Source organism: Centroberyx affinis, unplaced genomic scaffold, assembly GCF_046629955.1.
Source record: "Centroberyx affinis isolate AG114_WGS23_722 - 3 ecotype Tasmania unplaced genomic scaffold, CSIRO-AGI_Caff_v1 ptg001967l_1, whole genome shotgun sequence".
Lineage (NCBI taxonomy): Eukaryota > Metazoa > Chordata > Actinopteri > Beryciformes > Berycidae > Centroberyx > Centroberyx affinis.
The window spans coordinates 113,170-134,734 of record NW_027280318.1 but is presented as its reverse complement, the minus strand read 5'-3'; the positions used below and the strand labels follow the sequence as shown (position 1 = coordinate 134,734).

General features: G+C 42.0%; 1 protein-coding gene across 1 annotated transcript; it reads right to left on the bottom strand.

The window, feature by feature from the left end:
- Positions 1-5,284: 5,284 nt before the first annotated feature.
- On the bottom strand, positions 5,285-19,628 carry gpr155b (G protein-coupled receptor 155b). The gene is made up of 20 exons (XM_071530763.1): positions 19,583-19,628; positions 18,660-18,872; positions 17,957-18,104; positions 16,850-16,979; positions 15,789-15,967; positions 15,208-15,360; positions 14,850-14,917; positions 13,855-14,026; positions 13,078-13,233; positions 12,467-12,550; positions 11,815-11,938; positions 11,629-11,713; positions 10,782-10,872; positions 10,057-10,273; positions 9,154-9,264; positions 8,070-8,224; positions 7,303-7,398; positions 6,911-6,975; positions 6,659-6,796; positions 5,285-5,333 (listed from the first exon to the last, which is right to left on the bottom strand). The coding sequence occupies exons 2-20, from the start codon at positions 18,806-18,808 to the stop codon at positions 5,285-5,287; spliced, it is 2,370 nt and encodes a 789-aa protein (XP_071386864.1). The 5' UTR covers positions 18,809-18,872; positions 19,583-19,628.
- Positions 19,629-21,565: the final 1,937 nt, after the last annotated feature.

Below are 21,565 nucleotides of genomic sequence, written 5' to 3'. Positions count from 1 at the left end.
ACTGACCTTTGCAACTTGATGTTTCTAATTTTACACTTCTATGGCGACACTGCAGGCATGAGATTTGTCTGGAACAAGGAATATCCATAACACCATGAGTAACGATGTATTTTCTTTAGAAAACAGCCATTGTGGTTCTCTGTTCAGAACAGATGCATCGAGATTATTTAACAAGCCACTTGCTGCTGTTAGTGCACATTTGGCCCTTAAAATGTATTTGAAGATGCTTCCAGGGGGGAAAATGTTTAGTTTTGTAAAGTTGAATTTTTACATAAATGTATTAAATCAGTGAGTTTTGTTCCAAAATTATATACAACCATTTGAAAAATCTAGCATATACTCAACTAAAATGATCTGAACTGAAGTCCTTGGTTGACAAAATAAAACTCAGGATGATTTTCTAAAACAGTTATGTTGCATTTTGGAAATGAACACATTTGGCCCTTAAAATGTATTTGAAGACGCTTCCAGTGCGTTTCTGCCTTTACCTACAGCTCAAGCACTTTCATCTGTCTTACCTGTGGCTGCGTTCACACAGGCACCAGAGATTTGACTTTCACAGTAACTCTCTGCAGCCTAGATGTGATCTTCTCATGGCGGTTTAACCAAAGAGAAACCACATGGAATCTGATTTTGGTCCCTGGGATTAACCCGTCTCTTCGGCATCCAGCTTCTATCTCGATAGAGCTTAACCAGTCATCCAAACCTCTTCAGGTGACACCAGCTGATTCAAACCTCCTCAGTCTACATGCTGATATGATGCAACCTTCAGCTACTTAATCTGTTCACTGGAGTGTGAGTTTTTTGCACTTTATGTCCTTGGCTATCAGTGTAGCGGAGTTATTCTCAAAGTTTGATGATGTATTATTTTGAAATTGCACTATTTATCTATTTATTTTTCATTCAGTGTTTTGAGGAGTGGTCTTTAAGGGACAATATGAAAGTGGAGCTTTTTATCAAGAAAAAAAAAAAAAATACTGTAACTTTGAATTGGAATGTTTGGTTTTGTAAAGTTGAATTTTTACATAAATGTATTAAAGTCATTTGAACTGAACTGAAAGGGAATTGACCTCCTAGACTCAAAGTTGACTGTAGTGAAGTTACGGCTTTATAAGACTGTCTGAAATGTAGCCAATGTAGTACTACTAGCATAACAAAGTATTAGTAGTAGTACTAGTTTTTTGTGAACTTGTGAACCCAGAGGCCTTATTGATACCAGAAAGTACCTTACCTGTAGTTTAAATTTCACTGTGAGTGTTTCAGAGGATAAAACACCAGCAACATGGTTTACAAAAGCATCGATGCGCTTTGGAAGGTAAGAAATGTCTTTAAGAAATGTGTTTTTGTCACTGAGAATGTTTCTTCCAACAGTTGTCAAGGGGCCCGGGTCCCAGGATGAGAGACGTCATATGTCTTCTCATTCTTTGACCAAAAGCAAAAGTTTAAGAAGAAAAACGGCTGCAATCTGAACTAGGGCTGAACGATTTTGAAAAAATATCTAATTGCAATTATTTTGACTGATATTGCAATTGCGATATGATTTGCGATATTAGAGGGAATGATCATTTTTACATCATTATTCTCATTTTCATTGAAAACTGTATTAAAATGATTATGGTTTGATTTTTGCGGGGATCTGTACCAAACAAAGATGTTTTCTTAAGTCTGTAGAATATGATGTGTAGGCCAGGACATCTCTGCAGCACGACAATATTTAATTTAAAATGGTATTTTGACACACATTTCGCCTTTAACAAATATTGCGCCTCCTGCGATTTGAAAATTGCAGTAGGCCATATTGCGATTTTGACAAAATTTCGATTAATTGTTCAGCCCTAATCTGAACCAGGGAGACGTTTGTAGTTTTTTTTTTTCATAAATCCCACATCATCACAACTACTGAATGTGTGTAGAAAAATGTTTTATAAAGAAAAGCTGTGGTGTCTGTCTGCTGACGAGTCTTATCAAGCTACCGTACCAAAGACGATTTTTGTAAATAAAACATTGAACTTCTCACCTGACTCTCCTTTATTTCACTGACCATCCTGTGTCTGGTGATAAGAGAGATCCAAACTGATAATGTTGTGAAAAGTACAAATACATGACAAGATATATCATCAAAAATATATATATATATTCACAACAAAATACATCCATGAAATATTATGATATAGAACTAAATGCAAAAAATACTGGGACAGCAAGCTAAGATTTGTCTGTTCACTTTTCTACTGTATTATATGGATTTTCACATCAAACTATATGAGGCTTTAAATTAAATTATCTTTAATTACAATAACTGACTGTGTGGAACACATTGGATGCAAATAGTTTATTTGTGGCTTTTTGTGGTCACACAGTCATTGACCCTGATTGATTTACAGCAACACACTTCAAACAAAACAGTCAACCATATATACAGTCACACTGATCCTATTTACCACAAATACACACCGTCACACACCCTTTCTATTAAAATCTCTCTTGCCCTTTTAATTTTTCAATAACCCACCCCATCCACCCCCCCCCACACACACACACACACAAACATACACTGATAATTTTGTTCACGCACACACACACACACACACAAACACACACAGACTAATTGACATTTTCATTGGCTGACACAGGCATCTTCTTATAAAACTCATCTTGACAAATCACTCAAGTGTCATTTGGCTATTGGGGTCAAAACAAAGTCCTGATGTGGATTGCATGAACTCAAATTGCGGCGTCAGTTGGCAGAAGACACAAAGATAGAAATATATATGTAAATATAAATGTCTGGGAGGGTTGTGACAAGGAAAAAGGGAACAGCTCATGTCATTTAGGTGTGCATATATCACTATCCATCTCCCACAACTCCGCCTACACATCGTAAACTCCACAGTAACAAACATCACACATCAGCAGCGACTTAACAAGCAAACGACAGGTGGAGCGTTAAGTTTGTGAGTCCCGTTTCTCACTGATAGTTGAACAATTTTCAGCAAATTTCAACAAAGTTATGACGTCACTCCAACTCAGATACGACTTCCAGCCCCATGTCCAAAATTAAAAACTACTTTAGCCATAGGACTCAAGCATAAACTGTATCCAAGTTCATTTTAGTGGTATGATTAAAACAAGCTCATGTAGTGTTATAAGCCAGATCGCTATGCCAACAAAGTCGATTGTACTGATCCTGTGTAGGTGTATAAACCTAATGCCCAAAATTCTGGTTTAATGGTATGATTGTATCAAGTCCATTAATGGAATTTATTGGAACTTGGTCCAGTTCAGGGTGGGAAACTAACTTTTTATCCATTTGTCCAAGCACCAGGCCTAAACCTAAACCCGACAAGATCCGATATGTTTGTTAGAATTTCACACTTAAATGCCCACTTTTGTGTCACAGTCAGGCTAGAAAAAGATCCATTATTGAAAATTTCAGGCTTTGGTCGGGTTCGGGCCTCATAGAAACGCTCTCGCTAATTTCCCACCCTGAGTCCATTCAGTGATGTTATTGTAACTTGTACCAAATAGAAATGCTTCAAATCGACAGCAGCGAGGGAATTACACAACGCGATAATAACACACACCTTCAGCGGCCTTATCACAAGACAGACATCCACTGGGTTGCATAATAAAAACATGTGAAAAACGTCATCGTTCAGTCAGTGCAAAAGGATCAGAAGTCTGAACTTCTCTCCATCATGCAAGTAGTCAACAGACCGCTGTCGTGGTTGAAAGGCAGCATGCATATCTGATATTGAAGAAACATTTAATTTCACTTCATGTCATCTGAAAAAAAAGAAAAGGAAAAAAAACAAAAAAAAAACAAAAAACAGAATGAGCAGACAAGAACCTTGGCTTTTGGTGAGCAAACCTGCAGCTTATTGGCTGTAAGAATACCAGCAGCTGATTGGTCTGTTGAACAAGTCTGCAACCTCCCAGTCAAGAGTAGAGGCTTTGTGACTGCTATACTGTCTTCTTCTCTCTCTTCTTCTTCTCTCCTCACTTTACCGTCTGTCTTTAATGTATACAGTCACATAAACTAATAGAATATTTGAGGATGAGAGGCGGATGGACGGCACCCTTTCCTTAAAAACAAAGCTTACTTGTCCTTCATACATTTGAAAACGCGAATCTGTCACACAATCACATCTTGGAGAGTGTTTTCTAGCTTGTTCGTGTTTCTCAGCTGCTCTGGTGGGTTGGTGGACTGCAGCATCGCTGTAAAAATACTTTTGAAAGATAAAAAAAAAATATGAAATATGCTCTGAAATATGTTCAAAGCAGTGGGGGAAAAAAATGAAAAAATAAAGTAATTCAGAAGACCTGGTCAGGAGCCAGGAGGTGTCAAGTACTGGCAGGCAGCTACATCTAGGTCTTGCTTTCTCTCGTCTTCTTTCTTTCTTTCTTTTCTCCATTACTTCAAGCCCCTCCCCTCATCTCCTCCTCCTCCTACTACTGTCTTGCTCTTCCTCTATCCTAACCCCCCCCCCCTTCTCTCCTCTAACCCCTTTCCACCCCCCTCCTCTCCTCTCTCTCCATCTTTCCCACCTTCCTCTCCTTTCCTTCTCCCCCAGCCATCTCTCCTCCTCTCCTCCACTCTGTCCAGTCGTCTCCCCCCCCCCCCCATCTCCTCCTCAATCACATATTCTGGGGACCTGCCCCACCCTCTCCCCTCCCGTCCTCCGCCCCGTCCCCGGCCCCTCTCCCCTGGGTGAAGCAGTACAGCAGGGTGGGGTCGTCCTTGAAGCCATGCTGATGCGTCAGGTGGTGTAACACTCCTCCCTGCTGCAGCCGGCCACCGTAGAGCCGGGCCGCGGCTCGGTCCACGCACGGGCCCGACCCGACCAGCCAGTCTACCAGGTCGCTGCCCCAAAACGCACCTCCGGCTTGGGACCGGGGACGGGGGTGGAGATGGGGTGAGGTCGGAGCACAGTCTTGGGCTTGGCAACTTGGGGAAATCTGCTCCTCTGGAATATCAGGGTAGGTAAACTGGGCTTGGTGCTCATTTCCAGGCCTGGAAAAAAGGTAACTTTGGCCCTGGGGCTGAACTGGATTGTGAGATTGGTGAATTTGGTGTTGGTTCTGCGACTCGTGGTTGATTTGGACCCCATTCTGTCTCTGTTCTTGTCCCAGGGGGAGATCCTGGTGCTGGGGTGGGTACCAAGGCTGGTCGGGGTGGGAATATTGGTTCTCACCCAACTTCAAAACCCCGTTCTCCTCTCCTTCTCCTCTTGCTCCTCCTTCTCCTCCTCCTCCTCCTCCTCCTCCTCCATACCTGTCATTATCAGAGGAAGGATTCACCTGTCGGAGCGCTCACACTCTCCCCAGAGCCACTAGGGGGTGACAGAGAGAGAGGGAGAGAGGAGAGGAAATGGAAGGATGGAGAGAAAGAAGAGAAATGGAAGGAGGGGCCAAGAAAAGAAAACCGGGAGAAATGTAGAAAAAAAGAGGAGGAGGAAGAGAGAGGTTAGATTAAAAAAATAGGACAGAAAGGGGAAAGGAAGAGTGGAAAGAGTTCAAAATGTGTTAGAAGAGGGGGGAAGCAAAGAAAAGCACCAACAGAATCTGAAACATCCAGAAAGGCAGCCTAACGTTTTAGTAGGAGAGTTCAGGTTTAGTACAATGTTTACTTGTAATGTAACAGCGGCTAAATCCAGACACCATGTGAAATTTCATATACAGTATATGAAATATGTATGATTTCACATTACTACTGTTACATTACATGGTTTTAGAAATAAATATCATCTTGTTGTTATGTGTAGAAAGAGACTGCACATCCACCAGGTTCCTTTTTGTTGTTCCCACAGCACTTGATAGCTCAGGATGTTTTTAGCGCACAGAGCACTAGACATTAAAAAATTTACTATAACTTTCATTAATTCTGAAAGTTCAAATAATTAAACATGTTAATAAAACTTTCAGCTAAACAGCATAGTGCTTAACAGTGGGTTTTCAACTGTAGCTTAAACAGATGATTTGTAGAATATTATTTTTTTGAAGTGCTGCAAACTGTGATGAAGTTTGATAGCACACAGGTGTAGAAGTGTCTGACGCAGGACACACTGAGCTGAATTTGTCATGGGAAAAAGAAGTGCTTGGTGGACAGAGGGGCTAAGTAACCAGAGTCCAACAGACCAGCAGATAGGTAACGTGCAAAGATATCGATGGGGTGCAGAGCAAAGTCCATACATCGAATACGGTAGTGACAACAAAACAAAATCAAGTTTCTTTGACAACAAGTAAAGCTAATATCCGATCAGAATTGCTGTACTGGAACTAGCTAAACGGTTTCAATCCAAACATCAGTTGGACTTGAATTTGATTAAAATTAAAAGTTCTACAGTGATGGACCCAAGATGTTTACTTTCAAAGCCTAACTGAAGTACAATACATTCCACTAAAAGAAAAAAACATAAGAAGTGAGGAGCTCATCAACAATCAAGAAAACTGGCCACTAAAATCTAGTCAAGTGATCTGAAGTAAAAGTAATTTCCATGTTCATGTGCACATTTTTCAACTCTCACATTTTCAAATGCAAAAACAGTCATTCTAAATAGAAGATAAAATGTATGTAGACACATGGAAATGTACAAACACACATGCTTACTCACACACACACACATACATACACATACACACACACTAGTCTTTGTACCTGCGTGTGTGTACTATATCTTGGACACACTGGTCTTTGTGGTAGCGGACAAACTGGGTACAGGTGAGTCGGACCTCCTCTGGTACGACTGAGGGACTCAACTCCTCACTGTCTCTGCCATGCCACAGGCTCAGCAACCTGATGGAGAGACACAATAATATGACATATAATGACACCAATAATAACAATAATAAGAATAACTGTGATGGATGAGTCCTGTCATCTGCTGGTCATCTGGAAGTCTGAGCTCACCTCTTCTTGAAGGGCAGGATGATGAGGTGTCTGTCCAGACCGAAGATCCCAAAGGAGAGGAAACCCTGGGGGGGGGGGGAAATACACACAAAATTTGGTTCAGATATAAATTATCAAAGTAAACAAGGCAGCACTAAACATGTCGTCAAAAACCACAAAAACGACGAATACACATTTACTCACATGCATCCCATACACACAAGTGCGCGCGCGCACACACACACACACACACACACACACACACACACACACACACACACACACACACACACACACACACACACACACACACACACACACACACACACACACACACACACACACACACACACACACACACACACACACACACACACACACACACACACACACACACACACACACACAGGTACCTGTCCATAGTTCGCCACAGCACAGAAGAACTGGAGTTCTAGATAAAGTCTTCCTGGATCTCTGTTGAACAACCACCACAAACAACTGGACAGGTTCTACACACAGACAGACAGAGAGAGAGAGAGAGAGAGAGAGAGAGAGAGAGAGAGAGAGAGAGAGAGAGAGAGAGAGAGAGAGAGAGAGAGAGAGAGAGAGAGAGAGGGAGAGAGACATTCAGAAATCAATACATGTATCTATACACAGCAGTGTTTCCCATATAAAGTTCATACTTGAGTGGCTCGCCCAGGTTAAGTTGTTGTAAGTAAAGTTTAAATTTAAATGAAATCTCAAGATTTATTTTGAGATGCACAAAGCTGTGATGCATAAAGCTGGCATCCAAAGCTGGCATTTCGTATTGATGTAGTTTTAAAAAACAAAGATTTAATGAAAGTGTTAAATGAACTACAACGACCATTTTTCAAATGTTATCATCTCAAATAGTTACCGGCCAGTGTGAAGCTTATTGATGAATAAGCTGCCTAAGTAACTGTGGGCAACCTGTGGGAGCTGAAACACTGTACAGTGAGCAGCACAAGTATTTGGATGCTACACACTGGCGTCTGATATCTGGATTCTGTCTACATCTGATTTAGCCGGATTACATTTTTACTCGCTGCTAATTTGGTAATTGAACTCTGTCTTACATAAGCAGTACTCGCTCTCTCACACACACACACACACACACACACACACACACACACACATTAACACAGTATTTTATCCGCACCGCTAGCAGGCTGACTATGAGCAGCAGGCACAGCAGTACGTGTCGGACTGTCTGTTTGTCGTCGTGGATCTGCGGCCCGGGCGGCGGCAGGTTCAGCGGCTGCTCTGGGGAGGCGGAGCTCTGCTGCTGGCCGTCACACAGCGCCCCACTGTGGCCTGGAGGGGAACACAAACATATTCATAGTCAAGCTGGTGAATGGTCCCACCACACAACGCAATATAAAACAACAAAGACATATAATCAACAGCCTAAAGCACAAGTACTGGGGCGGTGAGCTGAAGCTGGTCTTCTTTGATGGTACTGTTTTCAAAATAGGTTTAACACACAGCCCATAATCAAAAGCTGACTTTCCTTTTGCCTCTTGTTGTTGTTTAATGTGGAATCCATCATACACTGCCAAAAGTTATAAATACTGACAAAGAAGCATATTGGGATTTTCTGTTGCTGAATAATGCTTCTGCGATATGAATTGCGTTAAGTTTGGAAATAGCTTTTTCTAAACTTGTGTGTGTGAGGGCTGAGATGGTAATGCTTGCTATTTGCATAATTTTAATAAATTCCAACATGCAACTTGAGATTTTGTAGACCATCACCATACTTTGTTTGGGAGTCCATCTGAAATCCCTTTCTTACTGATAAAAAAACAATTAAAAATACAACCCCTTGCATTTAGGAAATTTCAGTACTCAGTATTGTGATTTTGCTAAAAAAAAAAAAACCTTCACTGTAGATGAGTCAGCATAATAATAATGACTTTATCTCACTGTTCCAAGAAGTTTGCCTTTGACTGTGTGGCAAAATAAAAGTGTATTCAATCACTTTCAATCCATCAAGAACATAAGGAAATAATCTGTTGATTTCTAAATCTATTTGATAGAGTTTGTGTAAACTTGTGGGTCTATGTTTACTTGTATCTATCTACTGTAGAGGAAGAGAAAGACTGCGTATGTGTGTGTGAGTATGTGTATGTTTGTATGTTACCTGTATTGTCTGTGTATGTCAATGTGTGTGTACAGTATGTTACCTTTATTTTATGTTTGCATATATGTGTGTGTGCGTGTGTGTGTGTGTGTGTGTTTGTTACCTGTACTGTGTGTGTGTTCCCTCTGCGTGCTGGCGATCATGTCAGGTATGGCCTGGAGAGGAGAGCAGCTGTGGAAGTCTGGCAACAAAACACAAACAACAGAAACATCTACTAAAAAAAAATATCCAGGAAATCTCCAACAGATATTATTACAAGATTGAGCCAAGCAACCTGATTCGTCAAAGACGCCTTCCAGCCATGCTGATAATGAATAATGCATGACTGTTGCTTGTTTTCTCCTGTTTTTTATTCTTGTGTATGTATTCTCCTGTTAACAAAACTTTCCAGTCAGTACACATGTATTGGTATCTGTGGTATATCTGGTGTTTTAGTACTGTAACTGTACTGGTGACTGTCTATTTTGTATGAAAGACCTGCATGTGTGCTATCTTTTGCCTTTTGGACACTGGACTATGGCTATTGGGTATTATTGCTTTATTGTGTCTATAAAAACCTGAAATACATCAACATTTAACAATACTCCAGATCTGATATAACTACCCCTTGTGCTATTTAGAGCACCTACTGTATGTAGAAACCTAACTTGGTTGTTAGAGGAAAGGTGGGTGGGGTCTTTGGGGTTATAAAGTGGACACTTTGTTTTCTTTGGGACGAACCACAGTGGAAAAGTTTACTTTGTTGCATTTTTGTATTTGGTTTGTTTAGGTTCACAAGTAGCTCGGCAGAGTTTTTGTAACCTGTCATCCAGGTTAGGGTTAGGGTTAGCAGAACAAACCTGATTCCAGTCCTTGAAACAGCCCGCTCAGCACTTCAGAAACCTTAATTTACCAACAATCACAGGCTAAATGGATGATGTTAACCACAAAACCTGACAAATCCCTTCCGTGACAGCTTTGATTCAAGTCAAAATAAACCCAAAGTGGAGACACAGAAGACAGCTACCTGAGTTGATGCTGCCGTCAGGTGAACTTCCCGTCTGCTGATGCTGCAGTTGATCCTCCAGGCCACCAGGGGTCCTCAGCTCCTCGTTGATGCCCGTTACAGAGGCTCTGTCCAGGGCCTGGTAGTCTCTCTGCTCCCTGCCTCCCTGACTGAGACCCATCAGACACACAGCACCAAGCACCAGGCTGACTGAAAGCACCACCGCTGTGCTTATTATCTAGAATAGAATAGAATAGAATAGAATAGAACATGTCAAAACAAACAAAACAGAACTGATGTGAATATAGCATTGGGATCTAGTCATCCAGGCTCAGACCCACCAGAGAGGGAGGGAGCATCCAAAACAAGGCTAACTAGCTATTGGCCAAGCTTGTCATACACAGGGGCAACAATAGAAACCAGTAAAGTAGAAGTTGGGATCTGTTCTGCCTCCTTCTCCAGCTCAAGTTCTTGGACTACACAATCCAGAATTTATTCCCCCATCTAACCTAAGGGGTATATTTGCATTTAGTCTTCAAGAGTGTGACTTCTAGATGGAAAATAAGGTTTGTAAGACTTTCATAACTCAAAATAGAAATAGTCTGCTTGACAAATAGAGTCAAGCGGAGCAGAAGAAAAGGGGGAGAGATGAAAAGGAAAGAGATGAGGGCAGAAAAGAAGAGAAAAGTACAGAGTGGAATAGAATATGAGGTTGTGGTGTCGAGTTGCAACAGGTGGTTTCTAACCTGAGCCCTGCCGTAGAAGAAGGCGGAGTCTATGGTGTCAGTCGTCCTCTCTCCTGCCATCAGAAGACCTCCTACCATCAGGAACGGAACCCTACACACACACATACACACACACACACACACACACACACACACACACACACACACACACACAGACACACACACACACACATTGCACAGTACACTATAAATACACCAATGTTGCTCATATAAATCTAAATCTGATTTCATTCCAACCGAGCAAATTCCAAGCATTTTCATTTTCTACTGTCTCAGTAATTCATTTTGTTAAGTTTATTTATTTGTGCTGTATGGAGTGTTTGCTGTTCCTTTCTTGACAAATTCATGTTCTCTATTTTTTCACAATAAAAGCCCCTGGCCATTGATTAGAGCGAAAGTACATCTCTTGTTTTGACGTGTTTAATGTGTGTTAATACCTGCCTATTAGTTATAGTTATAGTAATTATATAGTTATTAGTTATACTGTTGAAGAGTACAGCATGTGCCAAAAAATATGTCAAGAATGTCTATTGCATAACAGTGTTTCCCATATAATGTAAACCATGTAAACCAAGTATACTTAGATCATTGGTAAACCAAACCTACAAGTGTAATTTGCATTTTTGTCGGCTTTTCATGATGTAAGCGATGTCGACTCTAGCATATATGGTTCTCCCTGCTGTCAGCAGACTGTAACATGGTACAAATTGATAACTTTGTAATGCTAACAGGTATATAGAGCCACCGGCAGCAACGGCTAGCCAGTTAGCTGTATCCTGCAAGGGCCAGGATGGACTGTGTGGATATATACAGTAATGCCCTGATGTGTTTGAGTGTGCTGACCTACCCCCATCCCAGGATCATGAAGACTCCTGGGCGGAGCCTCAACAGGTCGTCTCTGTTCGTCAGGGCCAGACAGAGAGGGATTAAACCTGAAAAACAAAAGAACACATATGGAAAAACAGACATGTACGCACACACATGCAAACTAAACCTCATTCATTTAAACAGACAGACACACACATACACTTACCTGTCCATATATAAGTGCTGTATAGAGATCCATAGAGCAAGGTGAAGGTGAGAACTTGGCCAAGCAGATGGTCCTCCTGTTTCACCAAAAAGTTCCACAGGATCATACTGACACACACCAGGAACTGGAGAGAGCAGAGTAGAGCAGAGTAGAATACAGTAGAGTAGTAGAAAAAGGCAGAGCAAAAAAGCACAATCACTACATTTTACATTTGTCGTTCTTTCATTTTCACACATGGAAAGATCTGGGCAGAGTTAAGCGAATGAGAAATGCTGTTCCCTCCCTCAACATCTACTGCTGAGGTTCCCTCAAGCAAGGCACTGAACCCCCAGTTCGTCCAGTGGAGCCTCTCACTGGCCAACAGTAGAAGACTGTGGTTGTACTGGGCAAAATTTGAATGTGTGGATCTGTATGAATGTGAAGCAGGTATTGCTGAAAAAAGAGCAAGCGTTGACTTTCCCTGGATAAATGAAAAGTTTAAAAAAGTTTAAATAAAAAAAACATAAAAACACCACAAACTGAACAGATATGGAAAACCAAAATGTCCCTCAACGGTCACTGTATCAAAACAGTATGTGTGAGCTGTATGTCACTTTAAATAAATTAACTGTATGTAAGTTTTAAATCACTTGAAGTTTGACCGCAGACTGACCTGAGCCAGGAAGAGATTCAAGGCAAACAGATGAGGAAGTCTGTTAAACTTCTTACTGAGCAACATCACCGCTATGGTCCACACCTGAAACACACACAAACACACACACACACACACACACACACACACACACACACACACACACACACACACACACACACACACACACACACACACACACACACACACACACACACACACACACACACACACACACACACACACACACACACACACACACACACACATTCACATTCTTTGAATTTATAATCTTTCCCACACAAGTATCGTTAACAATTAAATATCTAACCCTAACCTCTATGTTTAACTTAACTTAAGCTTTTTCCTAATGAGGTCTGAAAAACAGTCTGACTGCTTTCCTGAGTTTTCTATTCTTATGGGGACATTTGGACCTCACTGGCTTCACACATCAGTACCTCCCTCTGCACTTTCCTTCACTGTGTGTCAGAGCTGTACCGGCACCACAAGGCAGACCTGGCATGAGTAGAAATCAGTATTCCTTCATGAACCTTCCCGTCAGCCAGACTGAAGCCCTGGAGGACATGAAAAACATTGGCCGTGCTCCAAGACACGTACGCAAACACACTTACCAGCGCTACCAGGCTGACGATGCTGATATTGAAGCTAACGTTTTGCAGCTCTGACACCAGGGGGGTGGGGTCCATCAGAGGGATCGTTAACAACCATGCTGACACATACATGATTGGTGCAGACAGGAACGTACTGATTACCATCCCTGATGTTACCTAGAGAGAGAGAGAGACAGAGAGAGAGAGATTTGAAAATGCAAAGCACACTGCTACTGAGCCAGGCTGCCACACAACTGTAGGTTTTTTTTGTTTTGCATTTTTTGTGGCGATCATCCAGAATGAATTTGCTTACCAGAATTACGTTGAGGGATATTTTGGTTTTCCATGTCTATTCAGTTTGTGTTTTTTTTTTTTTAAACCTTTTTAATGTTAACCATGTAAACCAAGTAAGTAAGTAAGGTCTAATTTGGATTTTGAGAACGTACCTCTGGGTGTCTGATGATTGTAAGACAACATATTCTCATTTTATAATAAATCACATTGTTGTATCAGCAATTCCTTTATGTATGTGTGTAATGTGCTATAGTCTAGGTTTGCTAAAGTTGCTGTATTCCCCATAGAAGTGAGATAAGATCATATTCAAATAAACTGATAAATAATTAGGGTTTATGTATCACCATGAATACAGTGTGGGATTGTACATAATCTGTATTTGTTCTTAAAGAATTTTATATATTGTTGTTTTGTTGTTTGTAAATGATTTGATAACACTGTTGGTTTTTTTTACAAAGTGTTATTTAAAGTAAGTAAAGTAAGTTTACCATTAATACTGCTTACCACCTCTAGCTCCATATTGTACTGTGCAGCATAGATGGCCACACTAGGCGCAGTTGGGAAGACTCCATATAGGAAAGCAAAGTTAGACAAACTGGTGTGGTTGGCACTAGTGCTGTTCTCTCCTACGTCCAGGATATCCACCATATCCTTACAGACCAACGGCATCACCAGGCTGGAGAGAGAGGGGGGGAGGGAGGGAGGGAGGGAGAGAGAGAGAGAGAGAGAGAGCGAGAGAGAGAGAGAGAGAGAAAGACAAGACAGAGACAGAGAGGCAGAGAGAGAGAAACTGATTATGGAGTGGCAACCTGCTCTCAACACGGGGGAAAGGGGGATTAACTCTCAATTTAACTGTATCATCTTTCTTCAGTCGCTCTCAAAAGCACTTCCAGTTCTGTGGCTACAAAACAACAGAAAGTACAGAAAGCTACTAACTGATGACTGGATCAATCATTAATAATCATTAATCATTAATACCAGCCACTAAAATGCTGACAAAATCTTGGCTGTGGCTGGTTAGTTTGTCTACTCTACCAGCCACTTTGGTTCTCTAAAAATCAAGTTGGCTGGAAAAATAATGAAAGTGACCAAGGTCATCTGGATGCACCAGTCACTGGTGGACAACAAGGTTAGACTCTTGGTACCAACAAACTGGCAAATTATCAAGCTCATTTGGTAACGTGTCCCATTCTCTTCTTGACAATCTTTACTGCTATCCTCACAAGCTGCTGTCCTGGACCATACATGCTGGAATTTATTCTATATTTCTGAGTCATTGGTGTCACTGGTGAGGTTAAAGAGTTTGGCATCAAAATAGTTTGGTAGTATTGGCATCACGCAAACAAAACACACATGCACAGACAGAGACAATACTCTCTCCTGCTATCAGAAGAAGACTTCCAACTGTCAAGGACAGAACCCCCCCACCTCTTCACCCCTCGACACACACACACACACACACACACACACACACACTTGCCCTCGCCAGTCCTACTTACAGTTTGGCTGTGATAAGCAGTATCAGGGCAACTCCAGTGTCCCTGGTTAGTTTTCTAAGTTGGCCAACCTGACAGAAAAAAGCCACATGACTTTACTGTAACAATATCTTTCATGTTTCAGAACTGTCAAAAACTAAACTGAAGCAAACTAAGTGAAATTAAATTTAGAAAAAGAATCTAGCCAATCAAAACTAAATTAGACTAAAATGTAAATCTAAACTACACAAAACAAACCAAATCAAAGGGATTTCAAGGCAGAAGACAGTTGCTACTCTGAATGAGTTAGCCAGAATATCTTTAAATCAAACTAATCTAACCTAATATAACCTAAATCTAATATAACCCAAACCAAACCCACCATAGAGAGGCCGAGGTAGAACAAGGCTGCCCCTCCGAAGGAGTTAGCCAGGCCGTCTATGAACTCTGACAGCACAGCAGGGATCCGCTGGCCCAGGGCGAAGTGGGAGATGATTCCCACCATCACCATGAACACTATAGGGTTCTTCAATACCTGGAGAGAGAGGGAGAGAGAGAGAGAGAGAGAGAGAGAGAGGGGGAGAGAGACATTTACTCTTTTCCTAGAGGGAATGTACACATAAAGACAAAATCTTCGTGAAATGGTGTACAGCACGCTCAAAGTGTGTGTCGTGGCTTCTGAATTAAATGAAAAAAAGAGAAACTGTGTGCTCACACTCTTCCCCCTCCTATTCTTATCCACTCAACACATACAGTACCTATCCTGAGTAGGGCAATCACAAAATCAAGCCACTTAACTATAACTTAAAATAAGGGGAAGTCTTAAAACTAAGGAAAATCATCTTCTCAATTATCACCTTAAAGATTATTTGGCTCCTACAGTATGAGTTTGTGACTCCTGCCTGTGAGAGCCTGGTGTTAATAATGTTATTTGCATTAAATGACTACCAAACCTGTATATACCTGTAGAAATACGATTCCCAGGATGCTAAGGGTGCTGCGCTGTGGTTGGCTGGCCTGCCTCCACCTCTGCACCTCACAAAGAGCGAAGCCAATGGGATTGAGGAACATGAGAGAGACCGGGGCAACTAGATAGATGTACTGGAGATACTCTGGATATGTGGTCCTGTACAGGGCATCAACTAGAGAGAGAGAGAGAGAGACAGAGAGAGAGAGAGACAGAGAGAGAGAGAGAGAGGGAGAGAGGGAGAGACAGAGACAGAGACAGGGGGAGAGAGAGGGAGAGTGAGAGAGAGTGAGAGGGAGGGAGAGAGAGGGAGAGAGAGGGAGAGAGGGGGGGAGGAAGAGGGAGAGAAAGTGAGAGAGTGAGAGAGAGAGATGGAGGGGGAAAGAGGGAGGGAGAGAGAGAGAGGGAGGGAGGGAGGGAGGGAGAGACAGAGAGAGCGAGAGAGAGTGAGAGAGGGAGAGAGAGAGATGGGGAGAGAGAGGAAAAGGGAGAAAGAGCGAGAGGGAGGGGGAGGGGGAGAGAGAGAAGGAGGGGAGGGAGGGAGGAGAGAGAGAGATGGGGAGAGAGAGAGGAAGAGAGGGAGAATGACAGGGAGGGAGAGAGAGAAAGGAGGGGGAGGGAGGGAGAGAGAGAGAAGGGGAGGGAGGGAGAGAGAGAGGGAAGGGGAGGGAGCGAAAGAAAGTGAGAGAGGAGGGGGGAGGAGAGGAGAAGTGTGTGTGTATTGTGCCTACTGTACCTGTCTATATGTATGGTTCGGCATCTATAATTTGTGTGCAGGTGTGTGTGTGTGTGTGTGTGAGACAGAGAAAGAGAGAGAGAGAGAGAGAGAGAGAGAGAGAGAGAGAGAGAGAAAACCATGCCTACAAGTCTTGTGTCTACAGATATTCTTCACCACCGATTACTTGTATGCAGGAGTGTGTGTATATCCATGAGTTACTGTTTGTACTTGCCCTGTAAGTGTACTCTCTCTCTCTCTCTGTATGCATTGCTGCTCATCAGTACCTTCTGTGTGTGTGTGTGTGTGTGTGTGTGAGTGTGCGTGTGTGTGTTGTGTTACCTATGGGGTATCCTAAGGCAAAGTCGTTGCTCTGCGTAGCGAAGATGGCGTACAGCCCGGCCTTGCTGTACCTGCTGTCTGGACTGGCCACCATCAGCGTCAGCACACACACCAGCACAAACACCGTCACCTACACACACACAGGAGGGGAGCAAGACTTTTCCATGGCCTTCCACAACTAAACCTCAGCGCTTCCACAACCTAAAAGATTTTATTCCTTCCTAGCTTCTTAAGAAAGGGATAATGTTCAGCGAGCCGAGTCCAGACAGGGTGAATCAAGATCTTGATTGCCCTGAAGAGGATTATCCCGCTTTTTACACAGCTACTTACCAAAGACACTGATCATTTGACACAAAATGCTGATTTAAATGATTTTATTACAAGGTAAAGTAATTTAAAAGCTTCCACCCCCCAAAAAATTGTTCAGCAGGACGTCTGCAACCAAACGTCTGTAGCCTGTAGCAACGTAAACAAATCCAGTAAGATTGCCGTTCAGCCTCTAACCACCAATCAAAAGTTTCATGCTCTCTGAATAAATTAAAAGTAATATTGGAAAAATCTTTCATGTTTCTAACCTTGGTTAGTAGAGTGGTTGTCTGCAGTAACGTCTTTTGTGTCAAAAGTGCTAGTTAATTTGATTAGAAATCGACAAAATAAACCAGACTTCCTGACCCTGGAGTGTTCATCATTAGATGTGAAACAGCGGTCTGTTATTCAGAAACAACAGACCTCAGAATGTGTTCATCAGCCAATCAGAGTTGAGTATTCAAAGCCATGTAATAATGTTAGCGGCTCAGAAAAGTGCTAAAGGGGTGAACAGTTGACTAGGCTTGCTGTGGAGGAAACCAGCTGAAAACCACCATCTAATGTGTGAAACAAGTTGTAAAATACATTCTGGCATATTCCTTTAAAGTGGCCCAATTGAAAAATTCCCTAATATTCCCTGAGAGAATTTATCAAATTCCCTGACTTTCCCTGTCTGGAATACCTTGCAAAATACCATGATATTCCAGAATTTCTATGGCCAGTGGGAACACTATAGAATATATACACATAAACTTAAACATGTAAACGCACACACATACAGATGCACAAGCACACACCTACCTTAGCGATCAATACACTCCACAGAAAAGCCCAGATGACGTCTCCAAAGTCCAGCAGCACCATGTTCTTAAAGAGCAGAGCCGGCAGGGCGAACTTGGACACAAAGTTCCCCAGACCCTTCGCCTGGCTTTCTGTGATGATGTCCGCTCTGCAGGCGGGCATGGAGGAAGGATATGTGTGTTGTGATGTGGAAAACTCAAAAAAACACACACCGTGGAGTTGAAAAATACTGTATGAACAGTCGTAACACCAATAACAGCCATTGTGGTTGTTCACGACTCACTTTCACAGTTTTACAAGCATCTAGATTTTCAGATTAAAACAGGACCTTCAAATTATGGCTGGCTACTAGGGAAAGTAGCTAGTAGAGCTGACAAACTGACCAGCAAAAGTCAAAATTTACCTTTGGCACTTGGCTAGTGGCTGGTGTTAATTTCCAGCCCACTAACAATGCCTCTTTTGGGATGCAAATTAAAGTAGTGATGCAGATTTTTCCCCACATTGGGGCAAGTGTCAGGTGAAAAAGAGCAATTAAAAATGTCTTGGTATCCCTTGTACACTTTTTGATTGTTTTGTATGTTTTAAAAAGTATTATGTAAGTGCATTTGCTCTAATATGATTAAGTAATAAGCAAACCAAATTTCTATTAGGGTCCAATGAGTCTTGAAAAGTCTTGAAAATGAATTTCAAGTTACACCCCTACCTGCCGGCTATGTAGCCACACAATATGATGCCGAAGCACTCGAGGAGAGCCGGGAACAGCTTGTCGATGGACATGTGGGGTCCAGTGGACGAGGCATTGTGGGATATGTTCTTCCCATGGATCAGGACGTAGTTGTTGGCAGTCTCCATGGCGATGACGGGACGGGAGTATTAGAGAGGTCAGGTGATGGCTGCTGAGGTGAGGATCAGCTCTCTGGAGGGAGGCAGTGGGATGGAGAGAGAAAATCAGAGACACAGAAAGGGCAGGGGAGAGTAAACAGAGAGGGGGAGAGGAAGAGAGACAAAGACAGGGGGAGAAAAAGATAGACAGAAAGGCAGAGAGAGAGGTGGGAGAGAGACAGAATGAGAGAGAGAGACACAGAAGAAGAGAAAAAGACAGAGACACACAGAGAGAAATCTGTATTTGCAGGCAAAAATGTGTTTGTGCACAAAGTAAACATATTTTTCCAGTGAATCTGTAATCTGTCAATAAATGTTGATATGCAGCTCGTGGGTCCTGAGCTGGACCGTTGCAAATTCATCAGTACAGGAAAAAATAGGATAGGAATCACAAAATACATCACATGACTAGCATTACTTGGGCTTTTGCCACACTTAACGATGCATACATAACGTTAGCTAGCACACTCAAGACTGTTTCAAAGCCAAAAAGGCAACTGAAATCCACTGGTACTAAAGCACACTAAAACTAACCTGATGTTGTCACGCAAAATAGCCCAAGTAGCTAGCTTGTTTCCTTGACAGCGTTAAACTGACAGTCAGTTGACGTTAGCTTTAGCTAGGTGCAAGCTAAAAACATCAGGGAATAAAATGGACTAGGTGCGTCGACATAAGCTATACCTTCCACATCTGGCACGAATATATTATTTATGTGTGTTTGTTTGGAAAAAATCGCTTGCTTACTTCTTTCACTTAGAAGACCACCTTCGCCCAGACATGTACGAGGTTCATCTCTCTTGCTGGTTAAGGCAAGCCGCCTGTGTTTTTAACGTTTGGGGGGAAAGCTCCGCTTCTGAATCTGACAGCTGCCGAAAATGGCAACGCCCTGAAGTATGACCGACAGGCTGGAGAGCCAATCGCCGCTGAGATTCGCTTCAGAAGTCGGCTGTGATTGGACAAGAAAAGCGCAAGGTCTTGACAGTGTGCTGCGTTCATGTTATATGGGAATATTCAGTCACACTTAACACACATCCACTTAGTGATAAAGTTGAAACAATAACTAGATTTAATATGAGTTAATTGATTTGCGGCTGGGTGCAAATTTCAGACAACGTCCTAATTTCTTATGTAGGTGATATATAAATACTTCACTGATAGGATACCCACTAAAAACTCTTGATTATCATTGATTTTATAAAAAGGTTCAATTAAAACAAACAGTTACATATGGCAAAACAAGAGCAAGAACAACTAAGAGAAATGGCTTCCTTTCCCAAAGTGCAGTGCCAGAAAGGACATTTTGAAGTACCTCTGTGCGTCAGCTGGTTGTGTCAAGGTGCCAAGTCAGTCGGCTGAAGCCAAGATCAGACTACAACAGCGGTCATTCAAACGTTTTCTCTGTGGACACACAATTTCCCCCAAAAAATATCCTTGGAACCCAGATTTAGTGGGTTTTTGTAGAGGCTGATCCAACAAATTTTAAAAAGTAGCCTAATTTCCTAAAATTGGTAATTATGTCCACACAAACAACAATATGTTGGAAAAAAAAACATTGAAAACTACTGCAGTAATCCAGTTTACTCCTTATGGCTCCTGTTTCAACTCTAGATATAAGTGTCTCTGGAGATTTTAAAAGCCTTTTCCTCATTCCCCTCCACTGTTAGTCTGTTCAAATGGGAACAGACTTCAAGCCTGACCTTTACAATCCTAATGACTAATGATTCACCATTCATTTAGTAGCCTAGTGTTTCTAGGAGGACGTCCAACTATGAGACGAGCCCGCAGCCCGGCCAAGAGTCTACTGTTTCCCAGCTTAGCAGCCAGATGACTAGTCAGGAATGCTGATTTAAATGGGATTGGCCTTTCTATCCATATAAATTCTGTGAGGGAACGTAAACCCCTATTTCAGCTACAGGACCCAAATGTGAGGATTTAGTCTCTAGCTGGGATCCATTTTAATGAAAACATCCCCTTGTCCCATGAGAAAGAGGCCTGCAGCCCGTTTTTAGTCCTGACCCATTGTTTAAACTGATCTTAGAGTATGTTATATTGTGTCAGAGACTATTACTTTCAAAATCTCATGTAAGCCAGTCCACACACGTCCATAACTGTATGTGAAAGCAGGAAATGTTGAGAGAACTGTTTGAAAAGATGTTGTATACATTAAGAGAAATGGTTTCCTACCCAGTTAGACTGGCATTGCCAACAGGACACTGGTGCCAATTTCTCAAAAACAACTCTGATGGGAGAACATTTTGTTTGTTCTACAAAGAGGCCGGTGATCAATAACAGAGGCTTCTAAAAATACCAACTGAATGGACCTTGTGAGATTCACATTGGACCGAACAGCACTGGGAGTAAAGTTTGAGACTGCATGGAAACACACCATTGAATAGAAAGTACAATACCTAAACTAACCGGCTATCACAGCTCCCTTTATTTTTGCTGCTGCTGAGACGCTTCAAGACTTTCCTTTAATATCCCGAAATTTACAGTAAATGCAGAGCTCTGATATTTTCACCGGACAGGCCACACGAATCAGACCTCTTCCTGGAAAAAGATGTACATAATTCAATTTTTCCCCATTAAATGGAAGGACTGAGGTTTTTATAAGTCTTTCCTCTTGATCAATAATGAAGGCTGCTCTTGGGACATTTTAAATTATAGGCCACAGATTTTGTTCCAGAGAAAGTGGCAGCTCTGTTAGGGATATTGGCTTTGTTTTGT

Excerpts from the sequence above, each read along its gene's own strand:
- gpr155b (XM_071530763.1), bottom strand. The coding sequence starts at position 18,808 with ATGGAGACTGCCAACAACTACGTCCTGATCCATGGGAAGAACATATCC. Across the intron at positions 16,980-17,956 it reads GGAGTGTATTGATCGCTAAG|GTGACGGTGTTTGTGCTGGT; the intron begins GTAGGTGTGTGC and ends GTGTGTGTGTAG. Across the intron at positions 14,918-15,207 it reads TCTACCTCGGCCTCTCTATG|GTTGGCCAACTTAGAAAACT; the intron begins GTGGGTTTGGTT and ends TTTTTCTGTCAG.